Source organism: Microcebus murinus, chromosome 20 (genome assembly GCF_040939455.1).
Source record: "Microcebus murinus isolate Inina chromosome 20, M.murinus_Inina_mat1.0, whole genome shotgun sequence".
NCBI classification, from domain to species: Eukaryota; Metazoa; Chordata; class Mammalia; order Primates; family Cheirogaleidae; genus Microcebus; species Microcebus murinus.
In genome coordinates this window covers 10,407,878-10,432,885 of record NC_134123.1, presented here as the reverse complement: position 1 = coordinate 10,432,885, position 25,008 = coordinate 10,407,878, and the positions used below count along the sequence as shown (strand labels likewise).

General features: G+C 49.7%; 1 protein-coding gene across 2 annotated transcripts in view; it reads right to left on the bottom strand.

The window, feature by feature from the left end:
* GNAO1 (G protein subunit alpha o1) overlaps window positions 1-25,008 on the bottom strand; it is a 159,098-nt gene that overhangs the window by 71,723 nt on the left and 62,367 nt on the right. For both annotated transcript variants that reach the window (XM_012755945.2, XM_012755944.3), the window contains exon 3: window positions 5,971-6,112. In XM_012755945.2, coding sequence (XP_012611399.1) covers window positions 5,971-6,112 — 142 coding nt within the window. The remainder of the gene's footprint in view (window positions 1-5,970; window positions 6,113-25,008) is intronic.

Below are 25,008 nucleotides of genomic sequence, written 5' to 3'. Positions count from 1 at the left end.
CTGCATTATTATACATATGTATTCTGTACTGCCTCACCCTGGGCAGGTCGCTTAACCTCTGTGCCTCATTTTTTTCACTTATAAAAAGGGATAACAATAGAAGTCACTGCACAGGTAGTTGTTAGGATTAAATAATAATGTAAAATGTTTAAAACAGGTCCTGGAACATAATAATTGAAAGCCGCTATTATCCTGAGCCAGTGATTCCTGGAGCTTCAGTTCTCTGAATCCCTCTATTTGCTGACTGCTCCCACCTGGAAACCCTCAGGTCTGAAAGCAGACTTAACCACATTTGGCCCTGACTTTCTGCCTGGTTTCACCTTGTTCCTACCCATCTAGGCTGGTAACAGTAGAGTCTCAGTTTCTTGGTCCTCATCCTTTTGCCCCCAAAGCTTATTAGTCATCAGGCCCCTTTCCAACCACTCACTGAGACCCTCACACCTCATGCGTGGCGTATGGTGGCTTATCGCTGTAGCTTCCCAAACTGCCTCCCCACCCTCAGTCTCTCCCCACTAGTCTCTCCTGCACGTGTCATCATAATAATTTCCTAAAATCTCACTTTCATCCTGTCCCTCCCCAGCTCAAAATCTATCTACAGCTGCCTCCTGCCAACAGGACAGAACCCAAACTCCTTGGCATACCTTCCAAGGCCCACCAAATATGGACCTAACTGTACCCTCCGACTTTCCCACACTTTGCTCATACCCTAATCCTCTGTTCAGCCACTTTGGTCACTACCAACCACTGCCTTTACTCGTGTTTTTTCCTGGTGTCAAATGCCATTCCTCACCTTTACCTGTACCTGTCAAACCATATCTACGCTTCAAGGGACAGTTCCAGCCTCATTTCCTCTGAGAAGCTTTCCCTAACCGGCTTCTGGAAAGGCTGTGCTCATTTGGCCTGTGAGCTCTGGTCTCCCAGGAGGATAATCAGCTCCTCAAAGGCTCCAACTCACACGCCTCTGAACCTTCACACAAGGCTTAGCACAAAGCCTACAGACAGTAGGTACTCAATCGATAGCTGTTCATGTAGGGATGAAGTTATAGGTACTTTTCCTTTTTTTCTCTCAGAACTGGGAAAGTTAGAAATGTCATTCCAGGCTGAGCATGGTGGCTCATGTCTGTAAATTCCAGCACTTTGGAAGGCCGAGGCAGGAGGATCGCTTGAAGCCAGGAGTTCAGGACCAATCTGAGCAACATAGTGAGACCCTGTCTCTACAAAATATAGAAAAAATTAGCTAGGTGTAGTGGTGCACACTTGTAGTCCCAGCTACTTGGGAGGCTGAGGTGGGAGGATCCCTTGAGCCTAGGAATTTGAGGTTGCAATGAGCTATGATGATGCCACCGCACTCTAGCCCAGATAAGAGAGCAAGACTCTGTCTTGGAAAAAAAAAAAGAAATGTCATTTCATTAAAGGGATGGGTTCTGAAGACCTAAGTGCTGAGCACTGAGCATCTGTGCTTGTTGCTAAGGTGAGAAGGAGACCCAAAGATAAATGACACAGGTCTTAGTCGGAAGACCTTAAGTCATGAACAGGTTTGTGATGTTGTGATATATATACTGGTTTCTATCCACAGTTCCTATGGACTTACATAACTCCCATAGTCCTTGTTATAATGTTGGGGCACTTTTAGGCCTCAGGAGATATTAATAGAATCTCTCTCTTTGACCTTCTCCTGTCCTTTCACAGGACTCTAATTCTGATTGTCGGTCAAAAGACCTTCATTCCAGAGAGGGTCCTGCCCCATATCCTAGAGGGAGGAATGCTGCACAGAGAGGCCAGGAAGAATCTGAACAGACAGGCCTTGCTGGGTTTAGATCATGGGCTTTTTGTCCAATCACATTTCTATGCGGTTGTCAATCATGCCTATGTAATGAAGCCTCCATAAAAACCCAAGAGGACTGGGTTCCGATTCCGGATAGCTGCACACGAAGAGGCTCCTGGAGGGTGTGGCACCCAGGGAGGGCGTGGAGGCTCACGCCTCTCTGTGTCTCACCCTACGCATCTCTTAATCTGTAGCCTTTGTAATATCTGTTATAATAAATTGGTGAACGTAAGTAAGCGCTTCCCTAAGTTCTGTGAGTTGCTCTAGCAAATTAATCAAACCCAAAGAGGGAGAGGGTCATAGGAACCCCAACTTGAAGCTGTAGGTCAGAAGCTTTGGAGTCCTAGACTTGTTAACTGATGTGGGGGAGTGTGGTGGCCAGTCTTGGGGACTGAGCCCTCACCCTGTGGGATCTGACACTATCTCAAGGTAGATAGTGTCAGAATTGAGTTAGAAGACACGTAGCTGGTGTCTGCTGCTTGGTGTGTGGGGAAAAACCCCACGTTTGTCCACAGAAATCCTCTTCGGTGTTGACTGTTGTGGAGTTTAGAGGAAAGCACGGTTTGGGTTGTGTTTTTCCCAAAGCAGAGCTCTTAGCCTAGGGTCCACTGGTGGGCTTTTAGGGGGCCAGAGTCCCCCGAAATTGCATGCAGAATTTCCTAGACGTGTTCATGTGTCACTTGCGTGTGTAGCTTGTTCTAGAGGGAAGGCTCACAGTTTTCATAGCTGCTCAAATGGGCTCTGACCACCCGGAAGTAGAAGGCCCACTGCTCAGGGAAAAAGGCATAAACAATCTTCACACCAGTGCATGAAGGACTCAGTGAGAAGCACTGAGGTGAGTTAGTGTCTCGGTCAGGAAGGGGAACGGAAGCTTCGTGGACAAGATGGAGCTTAGCTGGTCCTCACTGCACGGGAAAAAGAAGAGAAGGCCCTAGAGGCAGAGAGCATGGCCTGAGTGAGAAAAGGCCTGAGGCATGAGAGTGTGTGGTGTCTTTGGGGAGGGGTGTACGGTCTGGTGAGGCAGGGACACAGTGGGAGCCACAGACTGATGTAAGGGGTCGCTGCCTGTTTGCCCTGCGTGGAGGCTGTCTCAGGCTTGGGCTCCGGCACAATCACGTGGCCTCCAGTGAGTCCACACCACAGAGAGGCTGAGGGAGAAGCCAGGGACACCTACCTGTTCTGGTGGCTGAGACTAAGGTATAGCAAGGAAGCTTTTAGGTGCTTTTCTGCATGGACAGTGCGAAGCTTGCTGGCCAACACAGGGGCTGGGTGGGGAGGGTGACAGAGGTGGGGAAGGCAAGAGAGGAAGGAAAGTCTTTTCCTTGCAGACTGAAACACCCCAACATCCCAATGGCAGACCCCCAGGTGGGCAGCCTCTGGGGACCTGAGAGAGGAAATAATCTGGAGACCCAGCCCTGGGGTCCTGGCGTCTGGGCATCGACAATGGACCACCTACAGGAGCTCAGGCTGAACAGAGCTTTATCCTCTCTCACAGGCCAGGCCCATTCCTCCCTCAGGGCCTTGGTGCTTGTTTGGAGCTTTCTGTCCCCTCATCCACCCTCGCTATAGGTAGCTCCCACACCCTCCTCCAAATCAGCCTCTTCGCATCCCCCTGTTCTGTTTCTTCACAGCCCTTACCATTGCCTGGGGTCAGGCAGTCACCTATTTATTTACTGTTTGCAGCCTGCATCTCTAAATAGGAAGCTCCCAGCTGCCTCCCAACACCAGCAGGTACTTCAGCCCTTTCAGGCCCTCCGTGTCCACCCAGTAGGATGGGAGAATCAACTGTCACTCTCCGGTGCCCAGCCCCGCAAACTGCTAATCCATGCCAGCCTGCTCCCAGGAAATACCTTCTCCAGCTGCCCGCTTGCTCTGGGCTGAGTCTTGGGTTCATTTTCCTTTCCTGCTCCTCACAGGTATAAAAACACAGGGAGGGGGTGCCCGAGTGCCTGGGGGGCCTCTGCCAGCCAGGAAGATCATGCCTGATAAGCCGGTGTTGCCCTGGAGATGGGCCGGGTGCCTGCCAGGGTGCCACCTGCCATAACAGGATTGGCTTGGACTCTGCCGTGTCCCGTGGACCCTCTAGGGAGTCCCCACTTGCTGCTCTCAGTCTTCCTTCCCCCTCCCCTCCCTCCTACCTGAGGGCTGACTAGACTGGGAAATCCCTTGGGAGAGAAACAGCCAGAGAAGGGCCGCTGTTTCCTAGGGACCTGCAGTATAGTCCTTAACATATAGTTTCAGCAATCCCAAGCAATCATCTCTCTGTTATAGATAATAAAATGGGGGGGGGAATCCCACAGGAACAATGAATATTTTCTAAAAGAGAAGGAGAAAAGCATCCCAAGGTCACACTGACTTTTCTGGATTGTAATCAGTTTGGGAGATTTTGGGAAGGAAGGGTTGGTTGGGAGGTGGGCACGGTCGTGAACACATACACTCTCGGAAGATCTCGGGTGCTGTGTGTGTAGGAGGTGTGCCTTTTGCACTGTGTCTGCCAACTCGTTAACTGAGATTCAGGCACTCTGCTCCTTCCTTGGCCAAGGGGAGACAAAGAGACCAAAGGCCTTTGCCTTGTGCCATGTCTGAAGATCAGACTAGGCATTACCAGCTCTGGGCTTTAATGCCTAAGCTAATTAAAATGAGTTAATCCATGTAAAATGCTTAGCACGGTGCCTGGCAGCGAGTGCATGCTCAGTGAAAGACAGCTATGTTTATTCCCACTGCTGCTATTATTATTATTAAGATGAATGAAGCACTGTGCACATCTGGGCTAAGTCTGATGATCCGAGTAGGTGTTTTCTCAGTGGCTGGTGTGTCAGGACACCATTCCCCGCTGTACTCATTCCTGTATCCCAGCACCTGGCACACTGCCTGGCACATCGTAAGCCTATAGTAAATGCTTAACGAAAGCAAGACTGGAGAACTAACTCGCCCTCCGTTTCCCTCTCCTCTTTCCACAGGCCCTGGCTCTAAGACCGAATCCAAAGCCAGGCTCCCTGGGGAGACGCGCTTCCTCCGTAGAGCCAGCTTACTGACTTGGCCTCCAGGAGGGGCAGCAGATGGGCTCAGAACCCCTGCCTGTGCCCGACTTCCCCACCCCAGGTTGTCACCGGATTCCCCAGTACTGCAGGAGCTAATGCCTGAGCCAGGATGACCCTGCCCCGTGGAATTAGGATTTTGTGCATAAAATATTAAATTTTACATTTAAAGCTATCTGTCACAGATGGTTTATCAGACCCAGAGCCGACCAGGATGGTTTTCCTCTGTGAGGGAAATGATTAGCGAAGACAGAATATGCGTATGAAGTACAATCGAATCACACAGTGTGACCAGAGACTCATGCTCTCTATCCGAGGCTCCAATGCTGGGAGGCTCTGCCTGCTCCCCTTCTCCACGGCCAGGTTCTCAGAGAGAGGATCACTGGGATTCAGGATCCCAACAGGGAACAAGGAGCTGCTTCTGGATAAGATTCTGAGGCTTTTTTCTCATCTCCCTCCCTTCTTTTGTTTAGCTTTGCCAGTGGAGCTGTATATAGTTCAGTCTTACAGTTCATGCAAATGTTTGCAAATAAGAAGCTTTTGTATAGTATTTATTCCATTCACTATTTATCAGATGCCTGGAAACTCAACTGAGAAAAACAGTCTCTGTTCTAGGACATCGACTTCCCACAGGAGGGAGAGCCCCTTAGGTCCTTAGACTGACCCAGGAGAGGCCGAAAACACACGCCTTGGTGGAAAGGAAGAAAGACAGTCAGCTCAAGTGGCCGCTGCCCATGCCCAACAAGGCAAGGAAAGTTCTTCTAAGGAGGGGAGAGGGTGGGCAGGTAAGGCCTATTTTGTTCAATAAAATTTTTTCTGTTCAAGTTAACTGCCCAAGGACAGGCACCTTACATAGTGTTGTGGCAGTCCCAATTTGGAACAGTCACCAACACTTTCTTAGCAGCAAAATAAACCGAGGTATTCTGCGGCTACTGCCGTTGTTGGTGACTTTGCCAGGTGGAGGGGTACAACGGCTTAGGTTGGCAACTGTGCCACCATATATCGTGTATATAGCACATTCTCTTCGTGCTCCTTTAAAGCAGCGGGCGTTACAAAGAGGAGGCGGTGTGCCCTCCTTTCACTGTGCGCATGGGCTCAGGGGCCTACCTTTCTCTCCTTGTCACCATATTCGATGCCCAAAGTGTCCATGGCCCGGACAATGGCTGCCAGGGACTGGATGGTGTTGCTGTAGACAACAGGCTTGTACTGTTTCACATCTTCTCCGGAGAAGCCGTCTTCATGGATGATCCTAGAGAAAACCACACACACCACACCTGATGAGTGCGCTGTCCTCAGTCAGCACAGGCAGCACCCGGCATCCGAAGTCCGGGGGCCAACCCTCTGGCTGAGCCTGCTAGGGCAAGGTCCCACTGGGATGCTGAATTACTCAGTTGCCGCATTAATGCCATAAAATCTGAAGGAAAAATCTATCTGAATTACTGAAAAATAATCTGAAAAACAGAATACTAGATAAAAGAAATGCAGTCTTTTCACATTCTATATACAGTGAAAGAAATACTAGTCACTGAAGTGTTGCTAATACTGGTAAGCACTTAGAACATGAGTGGCACACGCAGTAAGTTCTCAATGCATGTCAGTTATTAGTATTTTAAGCAAGCTCAGGGTCTTGACTTAAGTACACAAGCAGAAGCATACTGTTGAAGGTCCCTACAAGAAGTCTGCAAATGAATAATACAGTTTTCTTTCACAGAAAACCCATAGTGCTTCTAGTGAAGGCAGGATGGCTCACTTAAAATGAACAAATAACCACCTTCATCTTCCACAAGAGAAAGGCCAACAGAAGGGGTGTGCCTACTCTCCCAGCCTTGGCTGGGACTTAACCACAACCCCCCTTGGTCTAGTGGATCTGAACACGGACATGGAGGACACAAAGGGGCCGTCACAGTTCTCAGAGGCCACGTGACGCTCCCTGGTGGCCACTTAACATGTGCTCACTGTAGACGAGGATCTGGGCAGGAGGGAGAGCTAGAAGGCTCGGGTCACGCCCAAACTGCCAGAATCCTCTTTTAACTGAAGTAATCAAGAAAGAGCATGTGAATTTTAATACTGACATCCAACATCAGTCATCCCTCAATAAACTGTGCAAACTCTTCTGTGGCCACATTTTCAGTCCCAGGTTGAATCGCACTTGTAACTGGACATACACCAACATGACAGCTGAGACCTCCCTTCCACCGGACCACAGCCCCTTCCCATTCTGTCACTACCTTCATACAGGAGAAAACTGCTAAAATTTTTTTCTTTTTAAAAATCAGCTTTATGGAGATATAATTCACATACCATACAATTTACTCATTTAAAGTATATAATTCAATATTTTTTTTTAGCATACTCACAAGGTTGGGCAATCATTGCCACGATCTAATTTTAGAACATTTTTGTCTCCCCTAAAGGAACCCTGGACCCACTAGCAGTTACTCCCCACCCCCCACCTCAACTCTAAGCAACCACTGATCTACATTCTGTTTCTATAAATCTGCCTATTCTGGAGAGTTCATATAAATGGAGTCACATGATAAATGATCTTTTGTGACTGGTTTCATTCACTTAGCATGACGTTTTCAAATTTATCCATGTTGTAAGCATGTGTCAGTAGCTCATTCCTTTTTATTACTGAATAATACTCCACTGTGTAGATATAACACAGTTTATTTATCTAGTCATCAGTTGATGGACACTAACAATTCCTGTTGCAGAATCCGACGTGGTACTGGCTTGTGGGTTTTCATCCTGAGCTGCTCTGAGAAGCAGATGAGAATGGCACTATCAGCTTTTTTTTTGTTGACTTTTATTAGCCCTAAGTCCATTTATATAAAAGTCTCTTGAGGGGATATACAACCAGTACAGACCACTGGTACACGATGCCAGAGAGATCTCAAAGGGAGTTGCTAGCCAGCTCCCACTGTAAATGACAAGAAAAGTGGACAAAATACATGCAACAAGTGTTCTCAGACATTGGAGAATAGGTAGTGCAAGACTGGGATCCCTGAGAGAGGGGAGAACAAGGAGGTGAGTCCTAGATTGCCTGGGATTTCGCCTGGAGGTGTTCACCAGACCACAGTGCATGGAGCGAGAAAGCAAGCAGAATGTAGCCATTTCACAGAGCTGAAGGGATGAGGATGAGAGTTCAGGCAGGCTGAGGCGGCTGGAATCCAAAGGGCAGAGTACTGGAGAGGAGAAAACTACATAAAGAGTGAGCTCCAGACCTCGGCACAGGGGTTCCCTTGAGTCTGTAGCTGGGTAGCGTGAGATTCCACAGGGGTTCTCTTGAGTCTGTGACTGGTTAGGGTGAGGTTCCAAAATCTGGGCAAGGAAGAACTACCAAAGAAAGAACAAGTATCGGGGAGTTCATAAGCTGAACACCTCCTGGAGCCCATTCAAAGCTGGGGGATTAAAAAAAAGAAGAAGAAGAAAGAAAAAGGCTGGGGGATATTCAAGTTCCAAAGAACGACAGTGGAGAGTCCTATTGAATGCTCAGAAGGCACATGACATAGTAAAGGGCTAAACTAGCCGTAGAGTAAGGCTACTGTAGATATGCCTTCACAAAGCTTAGAAATAAGCTTAAAAAAAAATCAAGCTAACCTGCAAGTAACTTAACTACCTCACAAAGTCCACGTCTTTAAATGAGAACAACGAAATCTCTAGACATTCAACAATATAATATTCATAACATCAGCATCCAATAAAAAATTCCTGAATGTGCAAAGAATCAGGAAAGTGTGACCCATAAAAAAAAGTGTGACCTAGAAGAAAAATCAGTCAGTAGAAGTAGACTCAGAAGTGACAGAGATGAGATTTACAAATAAGGATTTAAAAACATCTATTTTAAATATTTTCAAGAAATTAAAGGAAACCATGAACAATGAAGAGAGAAATGGAAGACGATAAAAAAAGAAGAACAAAATGGAATATCTAGCCATGAAAATACACTATCTAAAATGAAAATTTCACTGGGCAGATTAACAGCAAATTAGACACATAGATGATTAGCGAACTTAAAGACACAGCAATAGAAATTATCCAAATCAAAGAGAAGAAAAAGGCTGATAAATGTATTATGATGTTTATAACATACATGAAAGTAAAACTTACACTATAATAGCACAAAGGATGAGTGGGATAAAATGGTAATATATAATAGAAAAATTCTTACATGTGAATACAGTAGTATTTATTACTTAAAAGTAGAATGTCATAATTCAAGACATACATTGTAAACACTAGCACAACCACTGAAAAACTGTCACCCAGACTCGCCTAAGAGGGTGGGGCCCTCTGGGTGACCGGAGAGGTGCAAGTGGGAATTGCTGGCCCCTGTGACATAATATGCTTCCCCAGAAGCCGGTGTAGTGAGCTTCTCATGCTGCATTTTGGCCCAGCAGGCCCTGCCACTACCCTGGGAATGCTCTCTAGACCCTTTGCTGTCTGTGGGATTTCCATCCACTTGGGGATGGGACTACCACTTTTCACATCTATTAGTATCATTAACCTTTGCACCCACCCAATCAGGTAGGAAGGGTAGGCTTTTATTGTACCCATGTGACAGAAGAGGAAACTGAGGCTGAGGGAGATTAAGTAACTGACCCAATGTGTCCCAGCACGTAAGTGCCAGAGCCAGGAACAGAGCCCAGTTCTCCGAGCTCACAGTCCTTTCTACCGCACCTCAATCCATGGGCTGGACTAGGCAGAATATCAGCTAGCAAGTCTTAGCCTGGTTCTGGGTCCCAAGATGAAGAGGCTTCATTTGAGGTTTGAGAAATGTTGCAAATTGAGGAAAATTGGTCAAATCATGATTATTAGCCCTATAGCTGTTCAAACTGGAAAAACAGGCTTCCTATTTCAGGGTAGAATTTTATATCCCCGCCCACCACGAAGAAGTAAGTACTCAAAATTAGAACAGCTGAAGCATACAGAAGAACAAGAAATATTATTCATAAGCCCACCACTCAGAAAAATACTGACTTTTAAAATGTAAGTCATTCCCCAGCATTTTTTTTCCATGCCATATTCCTCCTCTTTTCCCCTCAAAGCACTGATTTGAGGCAAATAACCTTAAAAGTATCAAATAAGGCCCCTTTTATTTCCTGTCTCCACACACCATTCTGAAGAGGTAGAGCAGAGCAGTGGTTAGTGCTTAGGTTCAGGCAGACCTGTGCCGAGCCAGCGCTATCACTGCTGAGCTGTGTGTCCTGGTAAATAATTTAGCCTCTCAAGCCTTGGTGTCCTCATCTACAAAAAGTTGTTGTAAGGAATAAATGTAAAGTGCCTATCATATAGTAACTATACAACAAATGTAGCTATTAGCGATAGTGCTCTCCTTCTAAAGTCCAAACCCTGCAAATATAATTTCCTCCATTGGTAGCATAAAAGCAGCAGAGTAGTAACTGTAGCTCATATTGAGGGTTTATCCTCTGTGCTAAGTGCTTTATATGTATCACTTCCTTTAATCTTCCAAACAATCCTAGGAGATAAAGATTATCTCCTCTTTACAGATGAGGAAACTGAGGCTTAGGGAGGTAGGCCATTACCCCAGGGCACACAGCTGGTGAGTGGCAGATGCTAAGAGGCAGGGCTGATCCTTCTGCCCTGGGTCCCTGTATCCAGGCGGACCCAGAGATCAGAGCATGTACACACAAAATGAGCAGCATCAGAACTCTCCCTGTGATATCTGCCCAATGTCTGGAGGCTAGGGCAAGGGAAGGAGGCCTCCGGGTTGGGGTTGGAGGTGCAGCCCAGGGAGTTTAGTCTCATGTGATGGCCTTGCTCTGAGTCCTGGAGGTGACAAGGCTAAGATTTGGAAATCAGGGGTGTGGCTCCACGAGACGCCTTAGCAACAGTCAGTGGCATCTCACACCGCAGCAGCCCCAGATGGTATGTTCTTCGTCATGTTCTTCGTCACGCAGCTGAGTGCAGAATCAAGTTCTAGAAACATCACTTGAGCACCTGGATCCAACTATGCCTAAAGCCAACGCTATCTCTACACTTTCGAGTGATATGAGCCAAGTAATTGCCTCCTACTTTTGCATAAGCTAATTTGATTTTGGTTTCTGCCACTTATAACCAACAGAGACAGGACTAAAACATGTTTTGTACCTTGAGAACAACAATAATCAGAGATCATCTCCCAGCAGAATTAAGTCAGCCCTTGGCACCACATCTCACCCATCTCTGCTCCCCCTTCCCATATTACCTGGCACAGGGCTGGGCTCTGGACAGTGCTCAGAGAATGTGGGACATAACCACACAACCCAGGAGTACACAGATCGACAAGACCCGTCCCTCTCCAAGGCGCTCGCTAAAGGAGGCAGACGAGTGCAAGTCCAAGCACGTGCATGCCCACGTCTGTGTGCGAGTGTGTGTGTGTCAGGGTGAGGATCCACCAGATTTCTCACGACCGCAGAGCCAGAGTATCAAACGGAGGCCAAGCTAGATTCTGCACTGGTGCCCACCCAAAACGCAGGGACTTTGAGGTGTGTTCCAGGCCACCAAACCGGAAGCACCAAGAGCAGCAGGAAGTCTGAACGGCAAGGGCTGACTCTGCAGCCCTGAGTGTTCGACTTTGGACAGAAGCTGCCAGCTGCACTCTGGAAACCCGGCAACGCCGCTGAGAGGGGTGATCTCATGTGGACGTGGGGAGAAAGGGGGGTGGTAGCCAGGCTCACCCCAGCAGGTCTATGCTTTCTGCAAACCAAGGAGGACTCTGGCCCTCCCCCATACTCCATCTCTTTTTGCTGCCTTGGGGAGTCTGCAGGGGGCCTAGAGTTGGGCCCCTTTGCTCTCTACTTTCTCTCTAAGTGCAGGACTGCACTTAGCTGCAGTGAGACTCCCCAGGCAGTGGCCTTATATGGTCAAAGAACCACAGGCTTGGGAACTGGAAGGGACCCTGCAGGCTCATGGGGCCCAGCAGCCATTCTCCTCCTCTGAATCACAGACCCCTCTGAGATGGTGACACATGCACCAGCACACACAGTTTTCCCCCCAGTTTCTGGAGGTTCATGAACTCGAAGGCCCTAAGCTGGGATACATGATTTTTCACTCCCTCCCCAGGCTGGATTAGACGCCCCTCCCTTCCCTTCATCAGCACTCTCTCCCCTGCACTGGGACTCTCTCCATCCTTCACTATAATTCTTTTAATGATCCAGATTAAAGGGGCCTTCTGGAGCCAGACTCTAGCTGTGTGACTGGGTAATTTCCTTAACTGCTTGGTGCTTCAGTTTCCTCAACTGTTCCCCAGAGATGGGCATGGCAAAAGCAGCTACCCTCACTGGCTTTTGTTCAGGATGAAAAGAATGAATACATGCAAAGGAGAGTGCCTGGCACGGTGTGGCAGGGGGCGAGAGTGCAGTTGGTCGGGTGTCCTGCGGCTGTCCTCTTGAGGAAGAGGAGGAGAAATGGGTCCATGCAGAGAGAAGGCAGGGAAGCCCTGGGAGGACCACTGCCTGCCTGGAGGACAAAGAGGAGGAGGAGGAGGAGGAAGGGCTAAGCCACAGTGAAAAAGGAAGATGGTGTGGCAGAGAGGGCATTCTCTGTATTGGAGCAGAGAATCTGCTCATTTACCAAATGAACATCCTGGGAGTCGCCATGGGTTGAAAAGCTGAATTTCCTGATCTGGGGCCATCTTACTGTGCTCCTGGACATGAATGAAGACGCACGCCATGGCTGCCTGGGTTAGGGTCAGGGCTCGGTGCTTTGCTCGCGTGACTGCTGACAACGGTTTCCTCTTCAGCGATGGGGATGTGGTCCTGGAGCCATCTACCTCCCCAGAGGAGGTGGGGCCGACCAGCATGGCCCCACGGAACACATTTTTAATCAAGCAGTGGGCAGTCAGATGCCCATAAGTGAATGTGCCACATGCCAGGAATCAGGGGCTCCGGCCCCCATGAGAACACTGGACCCGGACAGGACTGTAAACCGGAAACACTGGCGGCAGTGTGTGTCCTGTGCAGCTGTTTCCATAAAACTAGGCCTGTGTGTGCCTGTGTCGGTGTAGGGGTGCAGGCTGTGCGGAGGGAGACGGAAGACGATATGTGTAACAAGGTAGATCACTTCTGGGTGGTGGCATTCAGTGATTTTTTCTTTTTTACTTTCTTCTTTATATATTTTTTTTGTTTCTTTTCTTTTCTTTTTTGTGAGACGGGGTCTTGCTCTATTGCCCATACTCAAGTGCAGTGGCATCATATGATGATTCACTGCAGCCTTAAGTAGCCTCAAACTCCTGGGCTCAAGCAATCTCCCCACCTCAGCCTCCAGAGTAGCTGGGACTACAGGTGTACATCACCAGGCCTGGCTAAATTTTCTATTTTTTATAGAGATGGGGGGAGTCTTGCTATGTTGCTCAGGCTGGCCTAGAATGCCTGGCCTCAAGCGATCCTCCTACCTCAGCCTCCCAAAGTGCTGTGATTACACATGTAAGCCATCATGCCCAGCCTGCTTCATTTTTAAAAATGTTCATTCATTATCTGAAAGAACAGCGAATCATTTTCAATGGGAGAGACACTTGATGTTAAACACGGGCATGAATCTGACCAGGAGAGAAGATCTGAGTGAAAAGGGGTAGAGTCATAATCAGTAGGAATCTCCAGACGTGCCTCACGTGGGTTCAGCCTGGTCCCCACCTTCCAGGGGCTCTCAGTCTAGATGCTAAAATAAGGCTGGTGCCGAGAACATGAAAGTTAAAACATCGAGTGGCATCTGCCAAGGCCGACTGAAGGATACATGTATGTGTTAGATGCACTGGCTGTCACTCAACAGCCATTCCCTTCTCACCACGAAGAGTTCCCCTCCCTGCCTCTCTTGCAGCTAAGAGTGGTCATGTGATCTAGTCAAGCCAGTAAGATTGAAGGCAAGATGACTAGAAATGCCTCTGGGAAACAGTTTTCCTTCCTGGTCCTCCTGGGGAAGGCGTAAACAGCAAGCTAACTCAACGTGGCAAATGTCACAAACATTAGCCAGGCTAAGAGGCACTGGCAGGAAACAGCAGGCCAGTGTGGAGGTGGGCACAACCAGAGGAAGGCACCCAAGCAGAAATGGCAGAGAGGGCCCTGCCTGAACCCCCTCCCTCTTCTCCTCCCTGTTGGAGCACTGATTCTGTTCTCGTATTCCTTTCACTTTAATGAAGTCTTGTGACCAGTGGCACTGACCTGCAGGAGGGACCTGGCTCCCTGACTCAGGGGATGTCATTGAGAGTAAGGACTAGGCAGAGTGGTCTACACTGGTCCAGAGGGCAAAAGGTGTGGGCAGGGAAGGGGATGGGTGAGTGGTAGGAGTTTCTAGTAACCGTAGCAGCCCAAATCCCCTAGAGAGCACGATTCATTCATTTGTTCATTCATTCATCCATTCATTCCACAAATACATACGGAGCACTTGTTAAGAGTTGGACACACCCTGACTCTCCTATTCACTGACAGTGTGGACTGTGGGTAGTTCCCAACCTTCCTGGGTCTGGGTCTGTCCTCTGTAAAATGGGGATGATGACTCTGTCTCTTCAGGGCTACTGGCAGTATCAATGTGTGAGGAGTGTCTGGCACATAGTCTGGCCCAATTAATGTCAGCTGCTAGTATTGTTTAAAAGTCACAGACAGATCAGTGCCAAAGCAGGGCTGGACCACTCGTCTTATTTCCCAAGCCACAGGTCCGCCTCCTATGTGATATGGCAGTGCCTTGACTCAAATGAACGGGGTGCTGGGAGGCCGGAGAGTATCCATGTTTTCAATGACTGGCTCAGAGACCCTAGCTGGGCACAGGTAGAATGTGTACATTTTGCAAGGCAATTGCACTGGGGCCTGATCTCCCGGAATTCCAAGAGTGCAGAGGCACTGAAACCTGGAGGCTCCTCATGGGAGGCCAGAAGCTTCACTCTTCTCCAGGCATAAAGGCTGGTTCCTCAACTGGCAGAGCCGGAGCCATCCCCAAGATCTGTGGTCCCCAGCCCCCAGGCCATAGACCGGTACCAGTCTGTGGCCTGTTAGGAACTGGGCCACACAGGCTCTACCTCCAACACCCCACCCTCCTCCACCCTGTGGATGGAAAAATTGCTGTCCATGAAACTTAGGGACCGGGCTGCACAGCAGGAGGGGAGCAAGGGGAAGCTTCGTCTGTTATTTACAGACACTCCCTATTGCTCGTATCACCGCCTGAGCTCTGCCTCCCCAGCCCCAGCCCCCATCGGTGGAAAAATTGTCATCCATGAAACTGGTCCCTAGTACCAAAAAGGCTGGGGGCCACTGCCCAAGATTACTGCCTCTTTCAGTCCCCAACCAACAGCCTCCTGCTGTCCCCCAGGAGAACTGACTGCTGCGTGCCGGTGCAGTTCACGTGGTGCCTAGGAGACTGTGGTGAGCAGGACAGACACAACCCCTGCCTTTAGAGGACTCACGGTTTAACAGGAGTAGACAGAAAAGAAATAAGTAAACAACTACTATAGAGTAATAAACACAAGCCAGATAGACTGATGGGGAGGTAGAGTTAGGAGGTGACACGTGAAGCTAAGGCCTGAGTGATAAGGAAGGGGCCTTGCACATACATGAAGAAGAACATTTCAGGCAGAGAGAGCAGCAAGTGCAAAGGTCCTGGGGTACCTTGCATGTTGGAGAAATAGCCAGGAGCCAGCAGAGCTAGAACAGAGTGACAGACAGGGAGAGTGGGGGACAGGGTCAGTAAGGGCACGGGGCCAGATCACATATGGTCAATGCACTACTCATGTCTTTTCTTAACTACACATTCAAACACATGCTTGCCTATTAAAATAAAAAATGTTCATCCATGTACCTCCCCAAACTATACTGACTCCTACCAGTGGTTCTGCTCTAGTCATGGATCACTTTTAAATGACAGCTTTCCCTCCTCTTTCCCTGACTTCTTCAGCCCTGACTGAAAGGCCTGTTCTTGGAACACTTACGGATTCCAACCCACACAGCTAAGAAAAAAAGAAGAAAAAAAAAATCAGCTACCATCCCACCAGCTGGAGGGAACCACCGTCCACATGTTGGTGTATATTTCAGTCCTTTTACCTGGGAGTCCATATGCGTATTGTTTTTCCTTAAATAGAATCACACTGTAGATTTTTTTTTACACTGAACTCGATGTTCATTTTAACAATCGTCTTTTAAGTGCCTTCTTCATGCCAGGCGCTGGTGCAGAGCAGTGGACTCGAACCACGCGGCTGAGCCCGCCTTCTGGAGCCGCTGACTCGTAGGAGAGCCGTGGGAGCAGAGGAGGGCACAAACTCAATCCAGCCTGGCTGGAGGAGACTTCAGGAAGAAGTCACCGATGTGGTTCCACGTCACCCTGGGTTTTCACTGGCTGCCTGGTGTCCCGTCATCTGCATGGGGCACGCGTCATTCACCCAAACCCCTAGCCGGGGACGTTTGGGTTGCTCGCAGATGAGAGCTTTCCCAGCTCAGATTCACCTGCGGGGGGTGGGGGTGGAGGGTGTTATCTGACTGCCAGGCTGCCTCTCCCAAGGGAGGCAGAAAGCGACAAAACCTGGACAGGACAAGACAGAGGCTGGGTGACCTCTGGGCTGGGCTCGTGTGAAGCCCACGAGCACAAATGGGATTTGAAAAGGAGAGAAAGACCCAACCAAAAATCCAGCTGTTTAATTATGGGGAGAAGTTGTGTGGTATGAGAAAAATTATTTAAAATATAGCTAAGATACCTTACTAATTGATACTATATTTAAAACTTGATATTCTAAAACTTGGTATTAGGATGATATATTAATAGAATCAAAGGGTATTTTAAAGAGTCCTAAAATAATAGTAACAGGCAAATCAATGCCCCAGAGGAATGACTGGCGCAAAACAAGGGGTATGTCCTGTTGACAGTGACTTGCAGAAATCTATTATAAAGATGCCATTTTTAATAAGGGGTAGTTTATTCTAGCTCTGGCCAGAAGCGAAGATGTCAGCTGCCAATTGTCACCAGACACAGCTGGGGGCCAGGCCAGGACTCGTGATTCCAGCGCAGAGCCTCTGCTGCCATTATTATAAAACAACGGGGACCCTGCCCTTTCCCAAGGCTCACGGCGCGGGGGAGGAGGCAGGTGGGCACGCACTGGCTCTTGTTCCACGGCAGAGTGATGCTTGGGCTCTGCCTTCTAGAACTCTGTTCCTCTTCTTCTTCTTGGTGGTGTGGCTGGTTTGAATCCGGGACCCTTGGCTTTGGATTACAGCCATTGTGCTTTGGACTTTGGAGGCAGAAGACCAGGTTCTTGTGTAGACTGTCCTTTAACGAGCACTGTAGCCCCAGGCAAAGTGGGCAGAATGAGCGCTTCTGAGGCCGGCATTATTGGCCTTGGCCTGGGATTCCACCTTGGTGGCAGAGAAAATCCTTCAAAGCAGCTCTGCCAGCCTCCTGTCGGGACACCCCTGAGTCCAGCCACTGCCCTTTCCATGCCTGTGTTTTTGGGAAAATACTGCCATTTCCTGTGGCAGTTTATACCCCAATTTTGTTGCTCAGGAGGTGTGGGGTCTAGTCCTGGCTCTGCCACTGACCAGCTGGCCTAAGCTTGGACAAGTCACTGGGACTCTGGATTCACTTCCTAAGTGTATGGCCCAGCCCCTTCCTTCCATTATTCCGTGCCTTTATCCTTCCTTGATTTCCTCCATCACACATACCAACACCGATACACACACTCGCATACACTTTTGTGTACTGTTTCCCCACATATCCACGTGAGCTCCACGAGGACAGGGAGCTTGTCCACCGACCACAGTGTCCTAAGCCGTGCCCAGTACACAGTGAATGATCAATACATGTTGGCTGAATGGGAATCTGCGGCCTCAAGGCCAAACGTGGTCCCTCAGATCCCCGAGTGCGGCCCCTTGACAGGATCCAAATTTTACAGAACAGGATTTGTTCTGTAAAAAAGCTGTATTCAAGGATCCAGAAGGCCACATGTGGCCCCAACGCTGCAGCTTCCCCACCCCTAGAGGACCTCTTGAGTTCTAAAATGATGATTCTACACACATCTTCCTTCTGGGAAGGCAGGTAGCCTTTAAATTGTGGCCCATGACAAACACACATCTCTCCCCACATCCCTCACCTGTACCCCTGGCTGCCTACCCTGGCTCCACCTTGGGTACCGAATAGTCTACTCCCTTAGTGCCCTCTTCTTAGTGACAGTAACCAGAATCACCCCCTCCTCCCCTTAACACTGACACCTTGGTTCTCATACGGTTTTTAAGGGCCAGGACACACAGCTGCCTCACGCTGTCCTCTCTCTGTTTGCTTCTGGGAAGATGCAGAACTGTTGCCTGAAACCCAACTGTTAACATTCACGGGTCATGCTGCAAAGACAAGACAGAGAGCTTTATGGCTCCTGAGGCCTTTTGACAACCTCTATGTACAGACATGAGCTTTCATTAAACACAGTAAAAGCCCATGTGAGTAAGGCAAATTGGTTCGATGTCGATTTTACTGCCTCGATCTCAGTAACGTTTCTGGTTTCCCATCTGTCTGATTAGAGCAGCTGCTAGATCGCCCTTTCTTCTGCTGCTGACATAATGAAGTAGCCTTTTCAGTACATTATATCTAATATATGAACAATATTGTACGTCGGGGGGCAGTTTGCACAGCTTTTTTATTACATTTTGTGGAGAATGCACAAGTCCGGCCGAAGAGCTCTGCTCATCTTGTTCAGTCTTTGGGGGGAAAAACTTCCTGCCTTCCTGTCTACAGTATGTTTGTTCATTATTTATGTTCCCTGCTCATTAACCTCTGGATGTGTTTTCACAAACCACAGGGAAGAGAGGAAAGACCACCAGAGCCTGCTGTCTTTGGCTGACAGCTCACAGACATGGCTTTTACAAACCCAAGTCACTAAGACATCTTCCTTTCTGACACCAGGCCACCAAGTCCAAAAGCCCCTGTCATCTACGCAGACCAGGTGGGGCTCTGACAGCCTGTGGGAGGGCTCCTATCTGGGCTCCTTCTGGCCCCCTCACTACTCGCGGAGGGGCGCGGTGATGACTCACTGCGGGATACGGCTGTAAGTGAGGATGAGCTCTGTAAATGACAAATGGGGACTGTAGTGGACATCTGCCGGTTTTGCTTGCCCAGCTTCTACTATCCCTTTTTTTGGGAGACAGAATTTCAACTTTCCTTTGGGGAACTGTCCTTCCTTGTACTTTGGGAACTCTCCCCACACCTAGCCTAAGTTCTAGCCTAAGTTCTGACCTGTACCTGCTGAGTTAGAGTAGCACACACCTGGATCCAGCCATACCTGAAGCTAGTCTACCCCTAGGCAACTCAGAGGAGCCAATGTGTTTCTGTCACTCTAGGGCACATCCTGTTCTTAGCAACCAGGAGTCTTGATGACTGCAGTGAAGCTGCATAGCCCTTGGAAGTCTGCTTGGAAGGAAGGCGGCAGGGCACTGCACAGCCATGCGGGCCTGCCGATCTGAAAGGGGCTGGGTTGCCGCATACCTTCCGAAGCTCCGAGTCTCCAACCCTGTGGGACAGCGTTCTCTCCCCGACTTCGCAGCAGCTGAGCCGGGCCGGAGTAACTTTCTCTTACAGGCATTTCGGGGATCAGCTGCTCTCAACACTGTCTGTTCCTCCCTCCCCTCCACCAAACCCCTAGAAACATCGAGAACGTCACTCTCCTCTTTCTCACTAGATTATAGACCTAGGCAGCCGGGAAAATGCTTTTCACGGGCTCTTGGTTTTCCCTTCCTGTTCTTTTCAAATGAGGACTTGTTTTTCTTCTCCTTCTAACCCATGATTGGGTAGGGAAGGACACCAAAACACCACCACCAACCTGCAGAGACAAAGGGGCATGAAAAGAATCCCTCGTTCTCGGGTTCAGGCTGCTTGGCATGCACGCAGGCGACGGCTTTGAGATTTGCCACAGAGCCTCCTAAGCACTGCCCCAGATGGTGGACCATTTTAGGTGAGCGCTTGTTGTGAAACAAAGAGACAAACAAGCGCCCTTCTCAGCTCCCTGCCGAGGACAGTTCAAGGCAAAAGGTACAGATCACCCCAAACGAGGCTCCTCAGGGAAATCACGATTTCTCACGCTCTCTGGGGGAAACGCTTGGGGTAGAGTCTGCCAAAAGCAAGTCTGAATGCACATTCCTCTCCAGGGTAACTCATGTCTCCCTCGAACGGAACAGCAGCGGTCAGTTGCCACGCCAACTTTGGCTGCGCAAAGAGGGCCAAGTCTGCTCTCAGCCAGGCCTGACCCTCGCTGAATGCACGACGTGAGCCACGTGCTTCTGGTTCCCTCTGCGTCACCCCTTTGTTGGGCCTTTGAAAGAGAGTAAGGGAGAATTCCAGGTGAGGGCGTATCTTGCCAGCCCCAGAGAAGCACAGTCACAGAGAGACACAGAAACAGCAGCCCGGCAGTCTTCCTTCCCCAGCGGTGGAAGTGGCCCACAAAGGATGCCAGTCTCTGTGTGGCGGATTGAAATAGCCCTGCCGTGGCTCTGGGCCTCCCATCCCAGTCTTTCTGAAGCAGATGGAAGCTCCTCATTAACAACCACGATGGTGCGGTCATGCCCCCAAAAAGGAGAGTCCACAAAAATCACTTTGTGGGCTTCCGCATCGATCCCCCTCTCTAAGGATGTTCGGGTGGGGCGGCGAGCTCTGGCTCTCAAGGCCAAGCGCTCGGCCGTCGGTGCAGCAGACCCTGCGGAGAGTTCAGCTGCGCCTTCTCAGAGTCGGGGCCCGCTGCCGGTCCGTGAGGCCGTCGGGAGGGCAGGTGGCGCCTCCCGCCTCATCTCAGTCTCTGGGCCCCCGCCGAGAGGCAGGCCTGCTCTGGGCCGGCTGCAGAAGGGTTCTGAGTGCGAGTCAAACCTGAAATTGGCTCAGACTGAAAGTAGGCAGTGTGAGCAGGGCAGGCCTCTCGAGCTGCCATCCTGAGAATATGGCCACTCTGTCCGGCTCTCCTCATTTGGGTTTCAGGGGGAGACAAAAGAAAAAATACACACAGCCCACGCTGCCTATTTGACCAAGCCCTCTCTAACGCACACCACTCGGCTACTCTGCAGTGGCGAGAGCGAGCCAGGCCCCGGATACAGTCCCGGCGTCTGTTGAACCCCTCTGCATGCCAGCACGGGCGAAGGGCTCCGTGGGCATTCCTGGGTTAATCCTCCCAACAGTCCTCTGAGGGAAGCTTGTTTGGACCTCACCTCTCAGCATCAGCCTTAGTAAGAGCTATGCAAGTTAGTGCTCGCTCCATCGTACAGGTGAGGAAATCGGTTCATAAGGAAGTGACGGAACTTTCCCACAGTTACGTGGCTGGTAAACGTGGGTGATCTCAAGAGCTCCTGCTCCCAACCAGGAGCTCTTGGGCTACAGAGGAACGGCCTCCAAGGGATACTGATGACTCAAGCACATTCCGAGGAAGGAGACCAGGCTGGGGAGGGGCAAGGTTTCTGGCCAATTGCAAGAGAGGGAGAAAGGCATTTAAAAATTTTCCACATTAAGGTCTCTCAACAATCAGGAGATTTGTGTCACCACACTGGCCCCGAATCAGAAACTCTTACCCTTCCTTAGATATCTTTCCAGTTTCACAGCTTAATCCTTATCAAAGGGACCCCTTGCCCTGTCCCTTCTGCTACACTCACAGCACTGTCTGTCCCACTCTGCTGCAGGAGTGAACGGTGAGTGAGTGGATGAACTGCCCAGGGAGAGCCCCGGCACTGCTGGGATCACTGTCACGTTCACGTCCGCCTGGCACCACCACGGCCAGCTTTGCTGAGGCCACTGTCAAGCTGCAACGTGCAGGTGGATCCGGATGGCACAGAGCAGGGGCAGTTAGGGCCCGGGAAGGAAAGTGGGAGGCGGCAGAGAACACACGTAATTTGCCAGCATCAGATGTGGCACAAACAGGGCTCCCAAGAATGGAATTCAATTCAGTAAACTTGGACCCAACACCTCCCGAGTACAAGGCACGGCACTGGCCTCTCTGGCTGGGGCGGATCTCATTCCCCGACGAGGGGGTGGCATTCGCGTGGCGTGTGAGGCTGACTGTGCGCTCAGTCCTGTCTCAGGCGTGGCGCTCCAGGTCCTGACGGGCCTTCCCGTGGTGGTGCCACACACGCCCTCTGCAACCCGGCGTTCCTCCTGCACTGGCTCCTGGGTGTCCCCAGCTCCACTGCGGACTTGCTGACTCCCTCTGATGACAAACATCCCCGGGGCTCCTCAGCTGGTCGTGGAAGAGTGCGTAAGCCATCTAAAGCAGGCGAACGTGTGCCTGGTGGCACTTTCCACTGAGAACAAAGGGCTGTATACAGGAGTGGCCTTGACAGTGACATCCACGGCAAAATGAGAAGCACCGACAGGGCTCTGGAGGCCAGAGCTGCACAGGACTCCCCCAAGAGCCACAGCCTGCCCCACTCCTCGTCTCTCCCAAAGGAGACGCAGGAAACTCTCCCTCTGTCTTCTCCGCACCCTCAACCTGGGAAGGGCTCTGTGACAGGCAGGGACTGCCCAGAGGCTGCAGGTCTGCCAGGTCTGAGATGTGGGACAGCAGCCAGGCCTGCCCCTGACACCAGCCCAGGGGAGGCTGCTGGGGACACGGCACCAGCTCTTCCTGAACAGTGAGTTCCAGGACTCCGGGAATCAATCACTATCATCTCGCCCTGCTGCAGAAACATGGCGAGGGCCTCCCGACCTGGCTGGTGAGCCACTACCTGTAACAGTGACAAATAACTAACACTTCCTTTTAGGTTTTCACCTGTTATTTATTGAACGAAAACAACAGTTCCTATTGCTTAAACACCAACTTTGTGCCAAGCATTTGTGTATATTTTCTCATGTAGTCCTCACAACAAATCCTGGGAATAAGTAACACATTTATCCCCATTTTACAGATGGGGAAACTGATGCTTACGAAGGTTAACTGGCTACTTGCCCAACATCTCAGAGCTGGTAAGCAGCAGGGCTGGGGGTTGAGGCAGAGCCCCTCCTAACCTCCGCCCCAACAAGCTGGTGGTGGCTCCATCCTGCAGTAATAGAGGAAGACATAAGAACCAGAGTGACTGGCTGGCCCCACTGTCCCAGAGCAGAAGTCTCCAATTGCCCATCTGCAGCTTGGATTTGGGCCAGAGAGATGTGTTTTGTTTGGCCTGCAAAGTTTTGAGCTTTAATTTTTTTTTTTTTTTCTTTAGGCAAACATTTATAAATCAGGAACATTTTCACAAAAGGATACTGATTTCTGGCTTCTCCTGAAAATTCAGACAGGTTGACCTGCCCTCTTGGGTGGAACCTGAGTTTGACTGCCTGCTATGGGGAAGGCCAGTGCTCTCCAGTGACCCAAAGGCCCCACCAGGCCACAACCCTGAGGCCGCCGGCCTGCTAACCCTGTCAGCACTGTGACCCCTTCACAGAGCCAGTGAACAGCATTAGCCACACATTCCTGGTAGAATAAATGTTTCCGGCATGCCAGTAGGAAGGAAAAGCGCTAAACTAATGGCAGATTTTTTTTTTTTTTTGTCATCCTAATAAATGTGGGCAGTAGCCATAAATTTGACAGGTCCAATGAATCTGGAACATTTAGTGTGAACCATGTTCAAGCTTGCAACGGGTTCAGCTTGCTTCCATCTTTTTATGTAGCCTCACAACAAATCCTGGGAATAAGTAACACAGTTATCCCCATTTTACAGATGGGGAAACTGACGCTTAAGAAGATTAACTGGCTACCTGCCCAACATCTCAGAGCTGGTAAGCAGCTCTGTGTATCTACCACACATCCTTGTATACAGCTAACCAGAAGGCTCTGCACAGCTGGAAGTTTGGCTGTGGTCCATGTTTGCACTTAAGTGCTGCTTGATCAGATGCATGGAACACTAATGACAATCATGGGGCCTAGGCTGCCGAGAAGTGGCCCAGAGTGATGGGAAGCAAACCCCTGAGCCAGCCAATGCAAAGGCATTAGCCAACAAGTGGGAAAGGTACTTTCTGCATTGGTTGGCAATGAGGAAGGAATCCAATCTCTAAACGCTGGAATGCCCCAGGGCTAAGACCTTGGACTGCAGACTCAACATCTCCACTTACATATGCAGAAAAAATGGGATTCCTTAGTGAAGGGCTGATTTTTCTCTCTAAGCAATCAACCTTCTCCACCACAGCAAATACTAAATGCCTGCTAAAGATTTTAAGTGTGACACTTGCTCTCTTTTTTGTTAAAAGGGAGTTTAATAAGTGTTAAAGAGGTGTCAAAGACATAGTAACACCAAACTGAAGACTTCCTATTTGTCATAATCAGAATTGAATTGAAAAAACAACTTTCCCACCATGGGATTCAATGTTATTGAAGACTATGTCTTAGTACAATCACAAACCATCTTGGGGGTCACCAGCAGTGCCCAGCCCACAATTTGAAGAACTTGAATATATGATTCTAGAATCTAGTCCAGTACCTAATCTGATCCAAGTGGACAAAACATAGCTGGAGTGGTGGGGAGGGGGGGTTGTTAGTGACTGCTGACTGCCAGCCATACAGACAGCCTGCCCAGAGAGAGGGGAGAGAGAGAAAGGGAGAGAAGAGAATGCTCCAGTCTCAGCTGATCCATCAGCAATTCAGAGAAGATGAAAGGGATTCTGAGAACTTGGCAACCTGAAAGAGATTATCATCTGTCCATCGTGAGTCAGAGAACTGCTGAGGCCTTTGGGCAGAAGGGGCACATGTGAGAAAGAAGGCCGAAAAGCTGGTGTGGGGATCTCTCCCTTTTACTTGCAGCCAGCTTCAGAGAGCTTTGGAGCAAGGATCAACAGCTACAGATACCAGGAAGAGCTTAGCCAAGAGAGACCTGTGGACTCCCACTGTGTGGGGACAAAGATGGGGGCAGAAACTTGCTTTGCCTGATGGTCCCAGGTGTCCCTGGATGCCAAGAGGCCAAGAAGTTGCTGAGTGAGCTACAACCCCTGCCCTTGAGGCTGAAGGAGAATCCAGAGGCAAGGGAGATGCCGCCAGGTGTCGCAGGAGCAGGCCGTGGCTGGCCTACCTCGACAGCCCCGGCCTGGAGGGTAAGGGCAGCTCCACCGGCACCAGCTGTGGAGTGCTGCCACTCTGGACTCCACTCTAGAGGCGCAAACAAAGAACAAAGAACACTCGCAATACGTTTCAAAGTCTCAGCTGAAGATCAGTCAGAATAAATGGTGCACAAGCCCAGTGAA